We start from the raw sequence: 21,607 nt of genomic DNA on the forward strand, positions 1-21,607 counted from the left end.
CTGAAAATTTCAGCAGTATGATGATAGGAAGGTTTTGCAGTTTTGAAATCCTAACTTTAACCTTGGTGAACCTTGATACTCATAACCAGTCCTTCCCTAATTTAGTACCGAACACAAACACACACACAGATCACAATATGACTCAGGCTCTTTCTTTCTTGTCTCATGTTTTCCAAGACTTACAGATGATTTAGATCCGGGCTCTTCTGCGGCCAAATGTTTCTCTGAATTTTCTTTTCGGAGATATTTGCAAAGACTCAGCAGTTCTTTGCTAATGCTTCTTTATGTTTGGGTTTGTTTTCATATCGCAGAACAAATCTGAGCTTGCAGAAATGACCTGCATAGTACTGTCGAAAATTGTGACAATCAGTGGATCACTGTTCCAACGGGGCGCTTATTCCTCCCACTGTCACATTCATTCTAATTAATGTATGAGGAAGAACATCAAGATCTGTCTTGGTTCTGATTAGTTTGTACAGCACCAGAAAAAATGTCTTCTGTTTTTGCTTTTTTGTCACACTTTGTTTCCGATCATCAAACAGATTTGAATATCAGACAAATGCAAAATGTTCTTTACAAATGAGGATTTCATCTATTAAAGTAAAAAAGCCTTTCAAACCAACATAGCACAATGTGAAAAAGTATTTCCCCTCTAAATCAAACGACTTATCTTGCTACCCTTGGCGGCCAAATTGAGGCTGAAATAAAGGAGGGTTTTTGAGACTTAACTGCCTGTTTAAGGTAACGGCCTCAGCATCTCAACCAAATTTAAGTCCAGACTTTGACTAGGCCTATCCAAAAGCTTCTTTTTTTATAGCCAATTAGAGGCAGACTTGCTGATGTGCTTCAGGTCATAATTTGTTTGAGAGCTTAAAGTCTCAAACTTATTGCCACTGCTTGTATTTTTGAGTTTTCTAGGACAGTAGAATTGATGGTTCCATCAAATGCAGTAAGTCATCTAGGTCCTGAAGCAGCAAAACAACCTCCTTTGTCTTTTTGTCAAATTTCCACATTTACTAGTTGCAGATTATCCATTTATTACAGTTGCAGTGTTGTTTATCTCACTTTCAGTGCAATTATGCTGAACAAGACCACAATTGCACATCAAAATGTTAGGAGTCTGCAGTTGCAAGTCTACTTCATTATCATGCTGTTCTTAGATCTCTGGTGTCATGCAGATGTCATCCTCCAATAACAGCTTGATGTTGTGGGGTTTAAATTAGTTCATTGGAAATTCATTGCCAAACGTTTGTATGTGTGCAGTCATTTAATAACTTTCCAACATTTTATGTGCATACATTTGGATTAAAGAAGCATTGAGAGATTGAATAATTTTATAATTTAAAAAATGTTTTTTGTCAATCTGCATTCAAAGTAGAGAACAGTATTTACTGTAGACATTTGGCTTCTCAGTCACACACTTTACCCTAAAATAACAGAGATTACTGGAATCACAGCGCTGCCTGCTGTTATCCTCTGTATGTTGAGGGTTTTAAATAATTCAGTCCCAGCTACACACTCATGAGCTTTGCTCTGAGCTTCTGTTTGTTGGTTGAATGGGGCCGCTCACGGCTGATTAATCGACTGGGACGGCTCTCTCATGATAAGTGTGGCTAATGACCTGCTGAATAATTCACTGGGCCTTCAGTGAGGAGCAGATTGGAGGCCGAACACATGCACAAACCTGTCCATGAGCAGACCTCTACAGTTATTTGTATATCTATGCATGTGTTTGTGGATTTCTGAGCACTTTTACTCTCATATTTGCAACCTCCAGACACAAGGGGCGCTCCAGCTCCCGTTTTTTACTCCCCTGCTGTTAACAGCCAGGGTGCCTCATGTCAACACCACCCCTGCTCCCTGATGCCTCCATCCAGTTCAATCACAATCAAAACAAAAATGTACAGGGCACTTGTTTCTCCACTGTTACAGGATATACCAATCTCATTCTGTTTCATTATTTGCTTATGACTGGCTGTAAACCGAAACATGCTGCATATATGGTATGTTTTCGGTTGAAAAACACGCATGGTACCTGTTAGTTAATCTGCCTTAAATCAGACTGATCCCAGTCTTTGATACTGCAGCCAGGGTTCTGTCCGCACTACAGGAACCAATGGTCCAAATATTCTATTGCATGTGTGAGTGCATAGAAGTATGAACACATGCGTTGGCCCTAGGAAAAACAGTGGGAATGTGTGCTAGCTCTTCTGTGTGATCCTGCTTCCACTTTTGTATTCAGATTAGTGCATTTGATGCATATCTTGGTGAGGCTGTGTTGGGTTGTGTTTTTGAGAGGTACCAGTAGTCGGTGATTAGACCCTGCTTTCCCTGTGTCAGCACTGATAAGCAGGACCAGACTCCCTTTGATATGACCAGTGGTCTGTCAGAGTCCTGCTCCAAACTGACAGCTTATCTGCATGCTGCTCTCCTCCCATGTTCTGTTCGTCAGATGGGAATGAAACTCCACTCGCTCACACTACGTCCCTTTACGAAACTCTACTTTTTGCTTTACATACGGATCTAAGGAGACAAAATTACTGTTACAAGATAAATCACAGGCAGGAGTAGGCATCAATATAAAATACTTTAGTTTATTTCCAACATGTCTAGTCAGATAAAAAAGGAAACATTTTGATTTTAACAAGTCACAGAAAGCAAAATCAGACTTAAAGACAGCATTTAGATTGAGTGGGATGAAGTAGCCATGTTGTTTATCCCACCTCCTATCAGATCAAGCTATGGCCTTGTCTGTATAATATAATATAACCTTAAATATTTTGTAAATGCCTATAATCTTTAAATATTAAAATACACAAAATGAAGTGAATTTTCGAGTTTTATGTATAAATGCTCTACTAGGTTCCTAAATTACTTAAATTTAACATCATTTCAGTATTTAGTAAACAAAGATGAAGCTAACATGGATAAAAGTGAAAAAATAAGTACATTTCAAAAACCATATATGCTTACAAAAATAAAACTTAAACCCTGAAATCTAAAGGGTTTTCTATGACAACTGTGGTTTACTGTTTTTTAAAAAGTGCAATTTAAAATAAGTTATTGGATGACTGACAAAACCAGCTTCTTTGAAAGTTGTTTTTTGTTGATTTTTGAAGTATGAAAAAGTTTAACGTTTTCATTAACATTAATGGGCTCACAGTCAGTCAGAACATTATTTTGCTGAAACATGTTTGATGCCTTCTCAGAAAATAAGAACTTTGTGAACTTTGCAACATTTCACTGGATTTCTATTTTTAAAATGCTGTCCAACTTTCATACAGAACAAGCCATTTTATAGCATCTGAGTGCACACAATTAATAGTACACAATAGCAGCCATTGTACACACTGCAGTAAAGAACTCTGTTATTCACATGAACCAATACAGTACACTGCAGTCGGTCACAGCATGACGACAGCTAGGAGATGAAGTGAATACTGCTGCCCATCATCTTACAATGCAATGTCCTCCTGACATTCACGTTAATGTAACTGACAGTTTTCACCTGCCAAACCATTTACGATAAGTCATACTGTCCATATTACAACATACTGTATCTCCTTTCACCAGTGCTTCCCTGTAGGAGAATCATCACCCAGCCCCCAGACAATGAGGGGAGGAGCCCTACCCAACAATTAATAATGGTGCAACTGTTTAAAAGATCATTTATCGGATCTCACAGTAACCATAAACTAGAAATGATGATGATAGTATTGATCAACAGATTTTTACACCTCGTTCATTTTTACACATCCTAAAGCTTGTTAAAACTGCATAGATAAACTGAATTTCAATGACATACCCTCCAACTTGATCCTAGGTATTCTACAATGCAGTCACATTAAGTTTGTAAAACTGATTGGTGAAGAGTTATGTGAGGAAGCCAATCCAGTTGCTTCAAATCCTTGATTTTGCAGCAATTTCTGCTCCTGAGCAAGTATTTCACGACAGTAGAAAGGAACAACTTCCTCTTAACAGGAAGAGACCACCAGAAAATCCTTGACTCAGTAGGAGCAGCCAGTGGACATTGCCGACTGGGCGGGTGGGGTTGAATGAATGCATGATCTTTGTCATATTTAAAACAAAATATAAAAAACAGCTAATACTCAGCAAAGGAAAGGTGCGAAGATATTAAATGACCAATGTCTACAATAAAGAGAAGGTTTCACGAGAAGTACGCTGACAATCCTCTACTAGATACTGCTAATTTAGAATCAGAATCAGAATCAGAAAAGCTTTATTGCCAAGTACGTTTTTGGACATACAAGGAATTTGTTTTGGCGTAGTCGGTGCAATACAGTACAAATTAAACAGTATAAACATATCTACAATATAATATAAATATATGTGCACAGTTTTAAGTGAGTGAGAGTAAATATAGAGCATTATAGGATGTCAGAGCAATACAACAGTGCAGGTTTAGGAAGAGAGGAAGAAGATCTGTCAAACCTTGACCAGATTTGGAAAAGCACTTTGGATAAATAAAACTAAGACTAACCTCATCCAAAATGAAAAGGTTAGAGAAGGCGTTTTAAAATGCAACATCATCTGTAAAACAGAGCCGCTGTGTGACGGCATGGGAATGGATGGCTTCCAGTGGCTGTGGTTTTCTCCGTTTCACTGATGTAACAGAAGCAGCCAGATGAAACCAGAAAAAGGATGGGCTGACTGTGAAGAATCGACCAAATGCTGCACAGCTGATCACAACAAAATGCTGCAAAAGCCACTCAGGGCTTTTTGAAGCGTAAAGAAGCTGAGTAATCTTCAATGATTCCTTTTGCTTGAAAAATCAAGGAGCTACAGTTTGCTAGAAACATAACAGCTATAAAACAGAGGTAGAGGAAAACAAACGATTAGGGCAGCTTTGAAAATCTGTTTAAAGACTTAGTTTTAAAAATGTTCCTAATTATAAATCTGTTCATTTGTACTTTCTCATTTAAACTTTCAATTTAAGCTAGAAGCGTGAGTACAGGGGGTATTGACTATTTTAATATAGAAATAAAAGACACTTTCGACATTTTTCTTGACCAAAATCGAGGATATCTTCTGTTCTCAACTTGAGTTAGATAAAACAGCTGCAGGTGCTTTTCTCTTTTTTTTTGGTTCATTAGAAAACTTGATAAAAATAGAAGATTTCTGATCTCATTTGTAAAAGGACAATGACAGAGTTGGTGCTGAAGCACTTATACTGAGCATCAATGTTTTAAGGCTTCCTGTGTAATGTCGTTGTCAGCGTTTCCTCCCAGAAGTTCTTCCAGGGTAACAATAAAGGAATGATAAATGTCCTCTCTCTGCAGAAGTGTCATCGTTGCACCAAAGAAAGCGGGCACGTTGCCGTCTCAAGTGCCTTCTGCCTCTGCCCAGACCTCCACTGCTGCTTCGGTCTCTGGTGGGACACCAGTCGACGGTGTCGCTGTGGTATCTTCAGGCGACGCCTCCCAGAATCCCTCTGAGGACTCTGCAGCTGGTACGTTTCTGTACAAGCACAAACATCCAGAGTGTGAACAGAATAATACAACTATAGAAGTGTAAGGGCAGTGTTTGAGTGAGGATTGACCCAAGATACAGTCTGTTAAGAGAAAAAGTCACAGACTCGCCTCCTCAGAGTGCCCTGCACAGTAATAATTTGTCAAAATGTTTGATACAATCTGCTTTGGAGAGGACAGAATTATTTTTTTTTGCGGCACTAGTGGCCCAGACAGGAAGTAGGGTGGGGAAGAGAGGGGAAGACTTGCAGCAGAGGTCTCCGGGTCGGGACTCAAACCCGGGACAGCTGCGTTCAAGACCGGTGTCTCTGTAAATGGGTCGCACACTTTACCGCTATGCCATGCACCGTGCCTGGAATAAGTGTGAATTGTAATAAGTACCTTCCTTATACTGGGTTTATGAAAATAAATGTAATACGTTATTAAAAAGAAAATTGGCTCTGAAAAAAAACGTGAATTATTTGATTGTCTAAAGTCTTGTCTTGTGGATGAGAAATGATATTTAATAAAGGATAAATCAAGCAGGATCCAACCATCCCATCAACACTGCAGAGATTACACATACGTACTGGTCTGCACCTCAGTGAGGTACAGTATTAATTAAATGACTTAAACATACTGATATGTAGTATGCTTTATTTAGTTTAAGTGACATGAAATGGCAGCACTTTCTACATACTTTCCATGTGTTTAAAACAAATTTTTATCTTGAGGGAGTCGGTTTTTGTTTGAGAGAGGTAGGAGTGAAGCGTGCCACAAAAAACCTTTACCAGTTTGAAGCAGACCAAGACAACAATCATGATTTGTTGAATTAAAATATGAAAAATTAGTTGAAGTCAAACCTTTATCAAAAAACAATGACTGACAAAAACTAAATGTAAGCTGTGAGAACCACTGGGGTCAGCCTAACAGACTGGTTCTGTGTACTCCAATTACACCTGTAAACAAACAGTTTTAAACGCTGTTCGGTTAAATTGAAAGTTAATCCTTCCTTCTGTCTGTTTGGATAGATTCATCTATAGTAGGTTCATGTGAACCCGAATGTTTTTATTGGAGTTGTTACTTAAGATAACTGCAGGTGTGTTTTTCAGAGCAAAGAGTCTCAGTCTTTCTAATTCCACGCAGCCCTCACTAACCAAGACCGATCTCTCCCAGCACCAGGACCACCTGAACCAGTGTAAGCTGACTAAGTTTCCAGTTACTGATCAGGATTAATAAATCCAGGATTGAAAGAGCTCCAGAACGTCCATCTTCTTCCTTTATGTTCATCTTAAAGATGGCACCAATAATTGCGGCCAACTAAATCAGATCCACCTGCTACCTGCTTCTAAAGTTGCTGATGTTTTCTGGGCAATGCAACAGATGTCCAATTGACAGTGTCAATTTCATTTACATAATAAGTTCATAAACCAGTACTAGCACTGTGGGAAATCAGTAGGAGTAAATTGAGCTGACGATGTAATAAAACTAGCAAAAAACAAACAAACATAGTACTAGATGTAGGAAAAATGAAATGAAAATATCAAACGTAAAATCTAGATGTCAAGCTTCACCAGATTTAAAAGGAATGGAGTAAAAGTGAATTTTAATATTCAATTCAATTTAATTCAGTTTATTTATATGGCGCCAATTCACAACACATGTCGTCTCAAGGCACTTCACAAAAGTCAGGTTCATACATTCCAATTAATCCTAATTATTGAACAGTGCAGTCGGATTCAGTTATTTATTCAAATTGGATAAAAAGTATCTAAGGAAACCCAGCAGATTGCATCCAGTCAGTAACTTGCAGCATTCACTCCTCCTGGATGAGCATGTAGAGACAGTGGACAGTCACTGGTGTTGACTTTGCAGCAATCCCTCATACTGAGCATGCATGTAGCGACAGTGGAGAGGAAAAACTCCCTTTTAACAGGAAGAAACCTCCAGCAGAACCAGGCTCAGTGTGAGCGGCCATCTGGCAGGACCGACTGGGGGTTTGAGAGAACAGAGCAGAGACACAAAAAGAACACAGAAGCACTGATCCAGGAGTACTTTCTATGGGAAGGAAAAGTAAATATTAATGGATGTAGCTCCTTTACTCATTTCATTTAGAAAGAAAGAACAGATAAACTCTGAGCCAGTTTTCAAGGTTAGAGTCTGAAAGAGAGTACATAGAGTTAGCCACAGTAGAAGCGCAGTCAATCGCCATGTCTAGGAGAGAGAAAGGGTTAAACACTGAAAGACAGGGCCATGTGGATCATCTGTAGAGGGTGAGCATTAAGTTGTTGTCAGCAGAAGCTCGAACGATTCCCCTCTCCAGAAAGGTGTCACAGGTAGACACAGAGTCAAGCCAGGTGTAGCTTCTAGGAAGAGAAAAGAGAGAACAAAGTTAAAAGCTGAAATAACAGCAAATAATGCAAAATTGGAGAGTAGTGTGAGAATGTAGCAAAGAGAGTGAAAGTGGTCATTATGTCCTCCAGCAGCCTAAGCCTATAGCAGCATAACTACAGAGATAGCTCAGGATAACCTAAGCCACTCAAACTATAATCTTTATCAAAAAGGAAAGTTTTAAGCTTAGCCTTAAAAGTAGACAGGGTGTCTGACTCATGGACTAAAACTGGGAGCTGGTTCCACAGGAGAGGAGCCTGATAACTAAAGGATCTGCCTCCCATTCTACTTCTAGAGACTCTAGGAACCACCAGTAAACCTGCAGTCTGAGAACGAAGTGCTCTGTTAGGAACATATGGACCAATCAGATCTCTGATGTATGAAGGAGCTAGATCATTAAGGGCTTTATATGTGAGGAGGAGAATTTTAAATTCTATTCTGGATTTAACAGGGAGTCAATGAAGGGAAGCTAAAATAGGAGAAATATGATCTCTCTTTTTAATTTTCATCAGCTGAAGGCTTTTAACTGCATTTTGTGGACATCCTGATAGTAAAGAATTACAATAGTCCAGCCTTGAAGTAACAAATGCATGGACTAGTTTTTCAGCGTTTCTTCTGGACAGGATATTTCTAATTTTGGCAATGTTCCTGAGGTGAAAGAAGGAAATCCTAGAAACCTGTTTAATATAGGATTTAAATGACATGTCCTGGTCAAAAATAACACCAAGGTATGTGCCTTAAAGTCTGAGCTGTTCTTCTGTGAAAAGGAGCAACAATTGGAAAGGCGGGATAACTTCTACTTTTCAGTTTGGATCTTTGAACATATAAAAGCACGCTAAGTTTCCCATTTGAGTATTTTTACTTCATCTCTGACAAACACATGTTCAGCCTTAGCTTGAAGTGTCTTTTTAGGGACAAACTATCTATAGCCAGACTTATGCGGTGTCAGACGGTGTCGTCAGAATATCGTTTTGACAGTTACATCACCGGAGTGTAGTTAAACAGAAAAAAAGCACACAATCACTGAAAGGACTGACTCGTTTGAGCATTGTAATAAAAATGCCGATCAGACTCAAGGCAGAAATTGCCCCGTTTAGTTGAATGGTGCCAGAGTTTTTGTTTTGAACTAAACATTTTGGGTAGTCATTCCCTGCCGTAATGAATTAGTGCTTTCACACCAAGACTTTGGAGCGCTTTGTACCAAGCCAGAGTCTGGAGCGGATCACATCGGTGTGAACCCATCCTGGACCTTGAAACTGACCAGAGATTTGTACCCTGGCACGGTTACAATGGTTTATCTGGACCCTGGAGTAGTTTACTTGCAGTGAGAGTTCCTGATTTTGGTGCGCTGGACCAGCATGCAGAGAGGATATAAAGTCAGAGCAGCACATTTGAGTAGAATTAGGGGTAAAACAACGAAAGAAACCGAATCCAAAGACAAAAGATTTTGAAAATGTCTTGTGGGGCTACGTGAGGGTGTGAAGAGTCGTACATCTACATGTACACACCAAAGCAGCAACAGAAACCCCGATGCGACTGATTTTCTCGTGTTTTTTTCTTCTCAATCAGCACAACACTGCCCCCCAAAACAAACAGTTGCAACTGCTTGACTTTGTTTGGTCCGATCTTAAAAATCTCTGTGAATGCAAACTGGGCTACTGAAGGTGTGAATTTTCTCATTTTTCCGATCCCTGGACTGGATCAGTAGTGTGAATGCTTCATTTCAGGCAGACTAGGCTCCCTACAGAGCGCTTTGAAATCCCTTCATAGGGTGCCATTTTAAGTTTCCAAGCAACATCACTTCCCCCTCTCGACTTGAACAATTGTCATAAATCAGCAATTCACAAACTTGAATTTGAGATGAAGTCTTTGCTTTGTGTGGACATGGTGTTACACATTGATGCTCAAGTTTTAAAAATTTTTTTATTGCCTTTCATCGGAAACCTTAATTTGCTTTCTCAGCTGCCATGTGCTCATTTTTGTTTTTTCTTTCATTCTGTTTTTACATATTCCTGATTTCAGACATGGGAATAAATATATCCGTCATAAGCAACAAGCCTTGAAATGGCTGAAAAGATAAATTAAAATAGTTAGATAGCCTTTAACATTCACAAAAATCCAAATCAAGCTTGTTTGGCAGTTTTATAGAAGAGGATCTCTTTAATTCTTTTGCTTCGTTTGAAAACATTGGAGGAACCTTTTTTCATTCCCATTATACTTTTAGATGATGCTAAATGTAGCTGTCCATCGGGTGCTGGGAATCAGTCAGCGTTTCTGAGTAAATATGCTTTGTGAGTGTATATTTTTTAATGGGGCAGTGGGAGGACTAATGGAGACACTCATTTGTTTGAAGGGGCTACTTCAGCTTGAGAGGGATGCTCCCACCAGGTCCACATGGCGCTGTTTAACACCTCACATACACACATGCGCTCACATTCCAGCACACATTACACCGTGTGTCATTCCCGAAGAGTTATCCCTGCTCGGAGACTGTCCTGGCTGGAAAAACAAGATGACTGAAACACCAGAGGAATCCCCCCTCTCCTCCATATTCAGCTGGGCATTAGCTTATTTATGAGTCACAGAGAAGAGAATTTACTGCCAGATCAATCACACACAGACTTTGTAGCTCGTGTGCTGCTGTTGCCAGAATTAAGTCATAAAGCACCCTTTAGTTGGATAATGAAACAGTCAAACGGCCCAGAGGAATCGGTATGTAATGATTTAACGAGGGGAAAATTATAAAAAAAAAAAAAGCTTAACATTTCGCATTCAAACACAACTTTTTTTAATGCTTTAAGCTAAAAAGCCTCATAAATTATTAACTTAAATTAATAACAACTTTTTTTCACATATAGCAATAATCCAAACATATTGTTGTCCATCTCATTACAAAAGTTACTCTTCTACATGAATAAAATCCTGTATTTTCTACATTTTCTACTACCTAGAGATGCACCAATCAGAATCTTGTAGCAATTTCTGATCTCTAGATATTGTAATATTTTTACCTGGCAATGCAGATTTTTGGTTGGTTTTAAAATTACTTTAAGAACATAAGACCAGTTATTTAGGAATATATACAAACAGCATTTAAAGCATTTCTCTCTAGTCTTCCTGCCATGAGTGTTCTGTAAAAAGAGCGGTGATAAAGAATTTGCTTTAAAAATTAGTTTTATTTTATTTTAGTCTCAGTGTGTTTGTTCTAATAAGTGTAGAGTCTTACCTTAAATCTGAGATTTTTGAAAGGCTGCCAACCTCTTCAAATCCAACAGGCTCTATGACACGTTAGCTTGATCTGGTAACATTTAGTATGGTGCGTTTACTAGTTGAAAAATGTCAGATTTCCAGGTTTTCCAGCCATCCCTACTCTTGGACCATCAGGCTAAAAATGGGCCGATCTTGGTTACCAGCCTATTTCTCTGTGCACCTCTCATGAACACAATAGTTATTTCATAAGCCGCAGCCCTGAATGTAACATTTTTTGCTGTGTGTCTGTGTGTGTTTGTGTCCAACATTCAGACTAATAGTTCTTTGGTTTCTCCCTGCAGCAGGCGGCCAGGTTCCAGCCAGCTCTAGCCTGCCATCTGTCCCCCCACTCTCCCCTGTGACCCAGAACACAGCCCCCAATATGAGGTGATTCATCTTCTTTTTTTTCCCCCTTCCCCTCCATGCACGCACATGCATTATCAGCTGTTTACACTCATGAGAGTACTTAGTGTTTTATGCATATCTTATGATCATTGTCTTTGGCCTCATTAAAAGCAGATATTGAAAGATTTTGAAATGTTTTGCAAGTTATTCCTGATTTACTTTAGAGACAAAGATAATTTAATTCTATTAAACGTGCATTCAGTCTTTTTGTTTACGGATTGAATTATTTCAGTATCTCAGAGCGTCTGGAGCACGCGCTGGAAAAAGCGGCTCCTTTGCTGAGAGAGATCTTTGTCGACTTCGCCCCGTTTCTCTCTCGGACACTGCTGGGCAGCCACGGACAGGAGCTGCTTATCGAGGGCACCAGTGAGTACAAACTCAACATAATTCTGCAGAGAAGTCACAGAATTATTTCATGTCAACCTCGCAGGCCTCATTGATGCAGTGCTACTCATTTAAATGCAATAACACCTCCAGACTTTGAATGCAATACGGTGATGAGCTGCATAGGACAATGAGCTCGGTATTTGTGCTGATGGTTTCCAGGGGGCAGGGTCAGAGGCCAGGCCACTAATAGCAATGTTTGGGATGTCTGCTGCCACCAAACAAAATGGAAAGTTGATTGATAGCTTCAGGAGGGAGGGTGGAAAAATGCATTGGAGGGTGTGTTTATGTGTATGTATGTTAGGGCTTTTTTTAATATGATAGTCCACGTGTCATTGGAAGATCAACGAAAAAGACCAAAAGCTTCTCTGCTGTCTGTGAACCTGCCGCAGACCCTGGACACTCCTCTGGCCCCCGTGCTCTTTAAAAGCTTTGCCATTAGGGATCAATGAGGACATATGCTGGTCAAGTCAAGCCTGTAATACAAGGCCACAATATGTATTAGTTTACAGTAACATCATGTCGACTCATTAGGCCCATCAATACGACCCTCTCCCTTACAGATGGCACAATGTTAGATAATCCCTGTCTGTTGGTGAAAGTGTAAAAGTGCATGTGTTTCCACAAGTATCCAGGAAGCTAGTAAAATCATACACACCACACGAGTGTCATAATAATTTTGGTCTTTAAATAAGTTATTTGAACTGGTTTTCTATGGTGCTGCATACATATATGCATACATACAGCTGCAGTAATGTTCAAAATAGTTATTTGATTCACAATTTAGAATTTATTGTGGGTTTTCTTGAATTTACAATGTTCCAGATTTATACAATTCTATTAACTAGGCGATATTAGTGATATTAATTTGTTGGTACTCCTTTGATTGAATAATAATTTATGATAGTTTGAGAGGTGCTTGTCAAGTAAGAAGCCTCTTTGCTATACTCGATCCCTTCAAGGTTGCTGTGTTTGTCCATAATTGCAAGAAGTGTGTTTGGAACTTAGAAACATTATATCAACTTTTAAGCATGGCAGAGGCAGCATCATGCTACGGAGTTGGTTTACTTTCAGAAGTATGGGATAATAAATTTGGACTGCCTCAGAATGATTAAACGTCACCTAAAGCTAACACTTAGGTATATCAGCTGGACGCCGTTGGGTTTTCCAGAAGGATGATGATCCCAAATTGAATGTAAAACTGGTTTAGGTCTGCATATAGCAGGTTGCCATTGAGCCTATGGAATGGCCCTCCCAAAGCACTGGACTCATCCCATTTAAAAAGTTGTAGATTTTACTTAAAAGCTCAGTGCCTAGAAAAACCTGGTTTGAATAAGCTCTACCAATTCTGCCAGAGAGACTAGCCGGTCATTCAGCCAGAATAATGCCAGCTGAAACAGAGAGATTTTACCAAATATCAGTGGAATGTATATATATATTTAAGTCTGTCTGTGTAAATCTGGTCCTGTTTGGATTAAAGAAAATCCACAATAAATTCAAGCTTGTGCACCCAATTAAAAATGTTAGTCATTTGTTATAAAGGATTTCTGAGTACGAGTGGTGCTCATAAATCACTTAAAAGTATTATCATATAACTGACCGTACATAAAACATTCTTAACCAAATCTATGTTGCCTTATGACCTTTCTGACCTTCTTACCTCTGTTTTTCTTCAGGTCTGGTGTGCATGAAGTCCAGCAGCTCGGTGGTGGAGCTTGTCATGCTTCTTTGTTCTCAGGCAAGTCTGGCATCTTTATCTTTTCTTAGCGCTCCTCTACCAGTCTGATTTATCAGGCTCACCTTGAGGGCAGTAAATCCACGCAGCCTTATCGTTTCTCCATCCCCATCTCCTTTACCTTTCTACATTCACCCTGCGCCTACAGTGAGAGCAGAGAATCAGAAAAGTGGCATCTTCAGCTGCAAATATCGGTCAGAGGGTCAAGAGTGGCCGACCTGTCCGTGTCACCTTTGACCCGAGTGCTGGCCCTCATGGCCGGGCCCAAACTGATGAGGAGGGATGATGTAGATTTGATGGTGCTTTGCATTGATTAACTCTTTTTTTTCTCTGCTCTTCTGTGGGTGTTTTTGTTGCCAAGTTTATTTAGCTGCTGCTGGATTCATGAATACTAATTCAGGGATCATAAGCAGATGTGGGCGGATCGATGATCGGGGTTGTCGAGTGATCACTCAGGGATGGCTGATTACCATTAAGAGGTGCAAAGCCAATAAAGGGTTCTTACTGAATAAAAACCAAGACACAGTTATCTAGTTTATTTTGTTGTTAAAACGTGTGTTCTCCTAAAAGATTTATTCATCAAACAAATTTCAATATTAGATAAATATAACGTGAGTAAATACCAAAAGCAGTTGAGTGATTTTATTCATTTAGGAGATCTATCCAAATCAGCCTGGATCTGTGGAAAAAATAATTGATCGTTCAGGGTTCCATTAATTACATAAAGTTGTATAGATCCTGAAGCCAAAAGCAGTCCCTGACAACCACTGCCATGCTTGACAGTAGGTATGATCAGAAATGGGGTTAGTTTTTCGCCTTGTGTAACGGGAAGCTCTCCTTCCAAAGAGTTCAAGTCTCAGAATATTATCCCCAAAAGTCATCCAAATGGTTTAGGAAACCAGGAGACGGGCCTTTGTTTTCTTTTTGGTCAGCATTTGTTTTGGCCTTGGGAATCTCTCAAGGATGCAGTTTTTTTTATTGTTGAATCATGAACTTTGACCTTAACTGAAGCAAGTGGGGTCTGCGGTGCTTTAGATGCTGTTCTGGGTTCTTTTGTGTTCTCGTGGATTTTTATTGGGTTGATTTCCTCATTAAAAGAAATCCACTCATCATTTCTTTCCTTCTCCTTGCAACTCCACGTATGTTGTTTGGTTCCCATTACTCATTTTGCTTCTTCCACAGAAAGGTAATGCAGCCAGATTACACATCTGTTCGGATGTCATTGGCCTTGAGAACTGGGGCTAGCGGGACTGTGAGGGGGAATGTGAGCCTCATAATGTTCAGAGACGAAGAAATGGCAGGAATGAAAGCTAGACAGCAAACCAAAGAGAGGAGAATGACAGGCACTAATGCACCTATTTGTCATATCTGTCAGGGTGTTGTTTAATGCTAATCTAATCAAAGGCAGAATCTCAGTGATTGCTCCGCTGCACAGCTCATGCCTCGCTTCCCCCTTTTGGTTCGTGGCCCAAGCTATTCCTTCCTTTTCCCCAAAGCTCCCAGCTACACACACACACACACACAGTCTCTCTCTTTTTAAGCAAGACGGCCGGGGATTGGCCAGTGCAGTGTTGATTGCTTCAATAAATCATCCAACCAAATTCTCTCACAGCTAATGCAAATGTAATTTTATTGTTGTGTAAAGGGGGTAAGGAGGGGTGTAGAAAGGTGGGAATGATCTGCTGCTTCCCACCAGGGAAAAGAGGAAAACAGAGACAGACTTTGCTCCAGGCTAAATTACAATGTATAATTATTTGTGTGTTTGTTCTCCTTGTGAGCCAGTGAGAGTGAGCCCATACCATGATTGATGGTGTTATTTAGTGAAGTTTCTCAGCCCTCCAGCACAGGAAATACTCTATTCTCACCACAGGAAGTGCCTCTGTGGCCATCTTGTGACTTTTTTCCTGCCTAACTGCTGAATGAAATAGTTGGAGAGGATTTTGAGCGATTCTTTTTTTATTTTCTTTCTCCCATCCATCCCAGCCCCCTACACCTTCATCAGAGATGTGATCGCGATAGCATCTCTTGGAAATTTTAATTAATTTCCCAAGCTCGGAGATGGAGTGGAGCCAGGGTGAGGGGTCAAGAGGCTGGGGACTGCAGAGCAGTTTTTAATCAGAGATCCTATGAAAGTTACATTGGTAGCCACATCAGCTTGGCATTGAGGAGGAGATAGTAAACCGCTGTTTGATAATGCTTCAAATCGAGGCGAGTACAACAACACTCCCAATTAAAGGGCCATTTTGATCAGACATTAACGGTTGGGGTGGCATGCAGCCTTGTTCTCATCTGTAATATTGATCCTGGTCTTCCCTGAATACACAAAGTGAGGATTAATGATCTCAAACTGTACTCCTTACAGAGTAGTATGTGAAAAGGAAGCTTTGTGCATCCTTTGCAATTTAGAATGCACTTAATTTTAAGCCCGGATCACACTTGACATTTCAAAGTAAGTTGAGGTCCTATTTCTTAACCATTCATAAAATCTCACAAAAGGTCCTAAAGACTAAAACATGACTGGAGTTTGACATCTCTGTTTTAAACTGATGTGAATGTTGGGTATTTCAGTTGCACTGATCAGGCCTTTCCTGGATATTTCCTAGTTTTCTATGAGGTCCAAACTGTTTAATCCCATTTCTTTTTTTCCTAACTTTGACACATACTGACTCATTTTTATAAATGTTGTTTTAGTTCAACTAGGGTTGTTTAACCAGTTTGATTCCAATTTTCGGACACGTGCTTGCAGCTGTTATTAGGTGTAGTTTCTGGATGGAATTTAAATGCCTGGTTTTTAAAGGTTTGCATCAGTAAAACTAATCCTGTTGTGATTCTTGGTGTCGAGCGGTATCACTTCATCAGTAGCAGCTCCTACTGTTTCTGAAGAACTACATCGGTCCAGTTGAGTTTAATAACCCTCATCATGTGGATCTAGTAATACATTTGCCATTGGTGCATTATTATTGGATTAATCATTTGTTTTAGCTTTGTACTGTTTAAAATAGGAAATGCTTCTTGACATTTAAACAAAATGATCATAAAAATAAGTAAAGAATCACAGATGTGGGTTTTTCTAATTTAAATATCCCATTATGGTCATTTAATGTTACTCAGTGTGATTTCATGGCAAAAGGAAAGATCACAGCAAAGAACATTTGCCTGTTTTTCCTTTTTGACACATCAAATAATTTGCTTGCTTTTAAAGAAAAGTTTTGTCTTTGTCCCGTCTGGAGCTTTTCCTAATGTTGTTTTTATGGCCACTATCCTGTTTCCCGGGTGCACTTGCAGGACCAGCTTCTGCAGAGTACATGCGATTAATCAGCTATACAGTGGGACAAGAGAGAGGAGTTCCACTGCTGCCATCCCTCCAGAGTTTTGAGAAATTATCTCATTGGTTACCGGATGGTGTTCAATGTGCAGTGGCCAATAAATCTTCTCAGTAGCTGCATTTGTGTCCTGTAGATCAGCCATTATTGTCCGGCCCCGGTGTCGGCCCATCCATCCTTCTGCCATTTATCAGGGATGCATCCCGTACGCGGAGTGGAAGGAAAGAGAAAGACAGTCAGGAGCAGAAATCCTGATTATTTTTGTGCAGTACTGCTCTTCCTGATGCTTTTACAAAACAGAAATAGTTTTTTTTTTGTCGCATAATTGGATGTTTCCCTAATATGTATAATTCTTTTTAGTCATAATTTTCCTTCTCAGGGGTTTGTCATTTTCTTTGACAGATAAAATGCTTACACACAGGACTGCCGCTCCAGACATGTTTCTTTTGTCACATAAAACTACAATGTTCATTCATTATAAACCACTTGGACAAAACTAATTGGGCTTTAAAAGGAACAGAAAACCATGTTATTAAGGATGAGTTATAAAGCTATAGTGTTATGATTTTTCCTGCTGTAAAATTATAGGACTGTTAAACACTAATGCAGCATATTTTCGATGATGTCTTGCTATTGTCTCCTATTAGGATGGATCATTAGCAGATCTACTCAGCTTTGCCAAACTATTTAACTTTTTTCTCTTTACAACCACAAACTTCATTGTATTTTTTGGGGGATTCTTTTGTGACACACCAACACAAAGTAGTGCCTATATGTAAAGCAGAAAGAAAAGATACATGGTTTTCTTTACAAGTAAATGTATGAAAGGGGCGCCTAGAACTAAGCCCTGTGGGACTCCACACAGCAGAGGAGCATTTGAGGACACGTCACTGAGACAGAAAACGTTTGATCTGCTAGCTGGTACCTGAACCACTTCAGTGCTAAGTCCTTGATGTCCACTCATTGCTCCAAACAAGAGAGTGAAATGGCATGATTAGCTGTATAATTTAAAAACACAAGAACATTACAGTTGGCATAATCAATAGGTAAAATTATTTTTTAAAGCACTCATTCTTGGTTGTGTAAAGATTTAAAACTAGATTTGAAAATTTCTAGAACTTTTTTTTTTTTCCCCAGAAAGGTCAATAGTTGGCTGTGTTCTAGCTTTTCAAGGACCTGCAGAGAAAATGTAGTTTGACAATAGACCCGTAGTTAGCAAAAACTGTAGGATTTTAGGGTGTTTCTTTAATAAGAGGTTGTACTCCTGCACGTTTGAAATCCTTGGTACCACACCCGACATCAAACTGATTTACCAGTTCAAGGACCAGAGGACCAATTTTAAGTAAAACCTCTTTAAATAGTCTGGTACAAATGGCATCATTTGGAGACCCTGCAGGCTTCAAATAACCAACAACACTTGTAGTGAGGATAAGGTCACAGACTCAAACCTGTCAAAGACAGCAGAATCAGGAGCAAATACTGGGGGGTCGTAAGCAAAAGGACAGAATTGAGGTCTGGTTAAGAAGACCTTCTGAATAAAGTGCAGAAATCCTTCACAGATGAGGGCTCAGTGTAGTCAGACTGTGGCACATTAAGAATAGATTCAATAGTTTTAAATAGAACAAGTGGATTGTGACAGTTCAGCAGAATAATGTCAGAGAAGTGCTTTCTTTTGGACTAGTTTACAGTGTTTTGATATTGACACTAGCAATCCAGACATTGTGTTTAGGTGGGCGAAAAACCAGCGCACAATGCACTTTGATGTAGCAGCCTGATTCAAACACATTCAGTTGAAAACGGGTGAATGACATTGGTGGTGATAGCGGGTTGGATTTAAAATGGCTTTAAAGATCATCATTAGTCCACCTCCTCTGCTTTACATCTGCGAGGAGTTACAATAGCAGCAATCGTCAGGTAAAAGTTCGGAGAAGATGTTGTACTCACTGGCATTCAGCCACGTCTCACACACAGAAAATCCAGTCCTCTGGAAAAGAAAAACTCCTTTAGGATAAAAGTTTTGTTTACTAAGGACCTAATATTAACAAGGCCAATCCTGACAGGCAGTGGCGAGTCCTTTGAAGCCCTCCTCAGAGGCAGCAGGTGCCTCAGATTTACACCATGCAAGCAGGGCGAGGAGAACAGTGTTTGTGGGGCTGGAACGTCCCATCCAGGACAATGACAGGTACCAGCCACCACCAACATTTTCCAGAGAACACTGAGAGATAAATAAGCGAGCCACAGCTTCTTGTTCTTTAGGTAAAGGTGCAAAAAAAACATGCCAAAGGAACCTTCAGCTTCGTATTCACCATAATATTCAAAACAATAAACACAAACAAATACAACACTGCCAGTGACAGACAGCAAGCAACACACACCGGCTATATCTTCCTTTCACTCTCGATATGCTTTACTAAGGCCTTCACAGTACAGCTGGATTCAAACAGAGTCAATTTCACACAGGTAGATTGTTTACTTTTGTGACTTTTGAAGATAATTGATTGTACTGGGTTTTGTTGGGGGTCAGAGTGAAGGGTTTGAATACATTGTGCAGTCAATCACATAGAATCCTAATAAAATTAATTGAAAAAGATCAAAGTGAATTGTTAGTTTTATAAGGAACTGTAAGTCTTATTCTTAAAGGGTTCTGGGCTGCAGAGACATCGCTGTCAGCTGGTTGTTTCTTCCTGACTAAATTACTTGATAAGGTACTACAGGGGTCTCTGTCTTTTGTTTAGTCAAACAGTATTTTGCGTTGACCAACCAGGCATATAATCCTTTAATTGTAATCCAATAACATCGATGTTAACCCAACTGATCCATCGACTGCTAGTATCATATGTTCCCAGCCAGATTCACCAAACTTAAACTATTTAGCAGATGGACACCTCTATGTCCTAGTCAGCAGGCAGAAAGACATCGACTTCCTCAAACACTTGGCTTCTCCTGACCCTTGACATGCTGACCTCCAGGTTACAGAAGAAGAGAGTGGTGAAGGGAGGGACGTTTAAACCCCCCGTGGTGGGGGGAACAGGTCGTGAGTGCTCATCAGTCCCTACCCGATCGATTATATGATCTTATAACCAAGGGAACCAATTGGTAGGTCAGAAAACGTCAGAGCTTCAGACAGTAAAAGAACGAGTTCAGCTGTATGTGTTAAGTTTTGTTTTTTATCATGCTAGTTGTTTATGTTAATAGGAAAGCAAGTGAAATTGGGTTCTAGCCACTTAGTTTCTCATAGATTAAATGCAGACCTTGTTGATGAAACACATAGAGGAGATGAGAGACGTGAGAAAAATGTTAAAGAATGTGATGAGGCTAAGAAAAACTTTCTTCGTCATTTTCCTCTGTCAGCCCAACATCCCACTGTGCAGTTTTAACAGGCTCACAAGGTTCAAGATCAGTAAAAATCAAACAGCCGTCTTCCCCCACTCTCCCTGTTTGCCTCTGCCCTGTACTCTGCTCCCGTGGCCCCCTTACAGCTGCGCCACGCGGCTCTGCGTCCCACACCGTCGCTCCGTAACGCTGCATATTCTGTGAAAATATACTCTCCGCAGAGACGCAGAGAAAACACGGCAAACACCAACTGGCACTTAATCCTGAAGACTCCCCGTCGTGGGGAACTATGCAGCCGCAGAGGGGTCGGTGGGGGTGTGTGCTGTGTTGGAGGAGCTGGGGGGTCAAGGGGGCTTCCTGACAGGAAGCAAAGTCTAGCTGAGAGGAGAAAATCAGACAGGAGACTCCTAAAAATATTGAGTGGCTTTTAATTTGGCTCCCAGTTGGCTTTTCTGCAAGCCGGCTTCAAGTGGCATGAACGGCCGGTTATTTATATGCAACATATAATCGGGTTTCAACCAACCAAGTTTCCCCGACAGAGACCTCTCCTCATGACAGACATCGTTAATGTGATGTTTTCCTACCCAACAGCCCCACAGTTCTGAGACTCTGGAATAAAGGTTTTCCCCTTGTTTTTCTCTGTCTGCCATCCCTCTGATATATAAAAAAAAACAAACAAAAAGAAGCCTAGATCATTTTTCTTATATATATGGTGGAAATTTAAAATTCTTTATTTTAACAGTTGTATGGAAATCTTAGGGATGATGCTTTGGAAAAAGGCCCAAAACGAACATTGATTATAGAAAACTAAACCTGGATTTTGGTACGTAATGTGAGTTTGCTCCTGCTGTCAAGTCTGACTTCCTCTTTAAGCATAAATGGTTTTAAAATTGCCTGAAAAAGAAAAAGCTGCTACATCCAGCAATAAAATTATCAGCTAATTTACTAAAACTTTTTGCCAATACTTGCTATTGTGTATTAAAGACCAGAGGCAACATTACACTTTGTCTGTGAGAGATTAAGAGTAACGAAGAGCTAAATAAAAAAAAACTTTAGGATTTTAGTGAAACTAAGTCAATAATATGGTGAGTTTTCCCTTAACAACTTTAACTGAGTAACACCATTAGCATCGCTGTATCAGCTGTCTGCATATTTTCTATGTTAGGGTTTTCCAATAGGCTGCCACCATTTCCCCATTATGCAGTTGAGTACTTGGTAGATTAATAGTAATCTTTTTTTAATTAATTTTTAAGATTTTGTGGCACGAGTGCTCTGTCTGAGTATCTCAGCAGGAAAAAGGGAAATATTGGCAATATACG

The 21,607-nt window shown here is 39.8% G+C and overlaps 1 protein-coding gene across 8 annotated transcripts in view; it reads left to right on the forward strand.

Annotated features, from left to right (window-relative positions):
• Positions 1–21,607, forward strand: part of lrba (LPS responsive beige-like anchor protein) — a 255,966-nt gene that overhangs the window by 76,715 nt on the left and 157,644 nt on the right. For all 8 annotated transcript variants that reach the window (XM_047366563.1, XM_047366561.1, XM_047366565.1 and 5 more), the window contains exons 30-33: positions 5,301–5,470; positions 11,411–11,495; positions 11,746–11,879; positions 13,574–13,635. In XM_047366563.1, coding sequence (XP_047222519.1) covers positions 5,301–5,470; positions 11,411–11,495; positions 11,746–11,879; positions 13,574–13,635 — 451 coding nt within the window. The remainder of the gene's footprint in view (positions 1–5,300; positions 5,471–11,410; positions 11,496–11,745; positions 11,880–13,573; positions 13,636–21,607) is intronic.

Source organism: Girardinichthys multiradiatus, chromosome 5, assembly GCF_021462225.1.
Source record: "Girardinichthys multiradiatus isolate DD_20200921_A chromosome 5, DD_fGirMul_XY1, whole genome shotgun sequence".
NCBI classification, from domain to species: Eukaryota; Metazoa; Chordata; class Actinopteri; order Cyprinodontiformes; family Goodeidae; genus Girardinichthys; species Girardinichthys multiradiatus.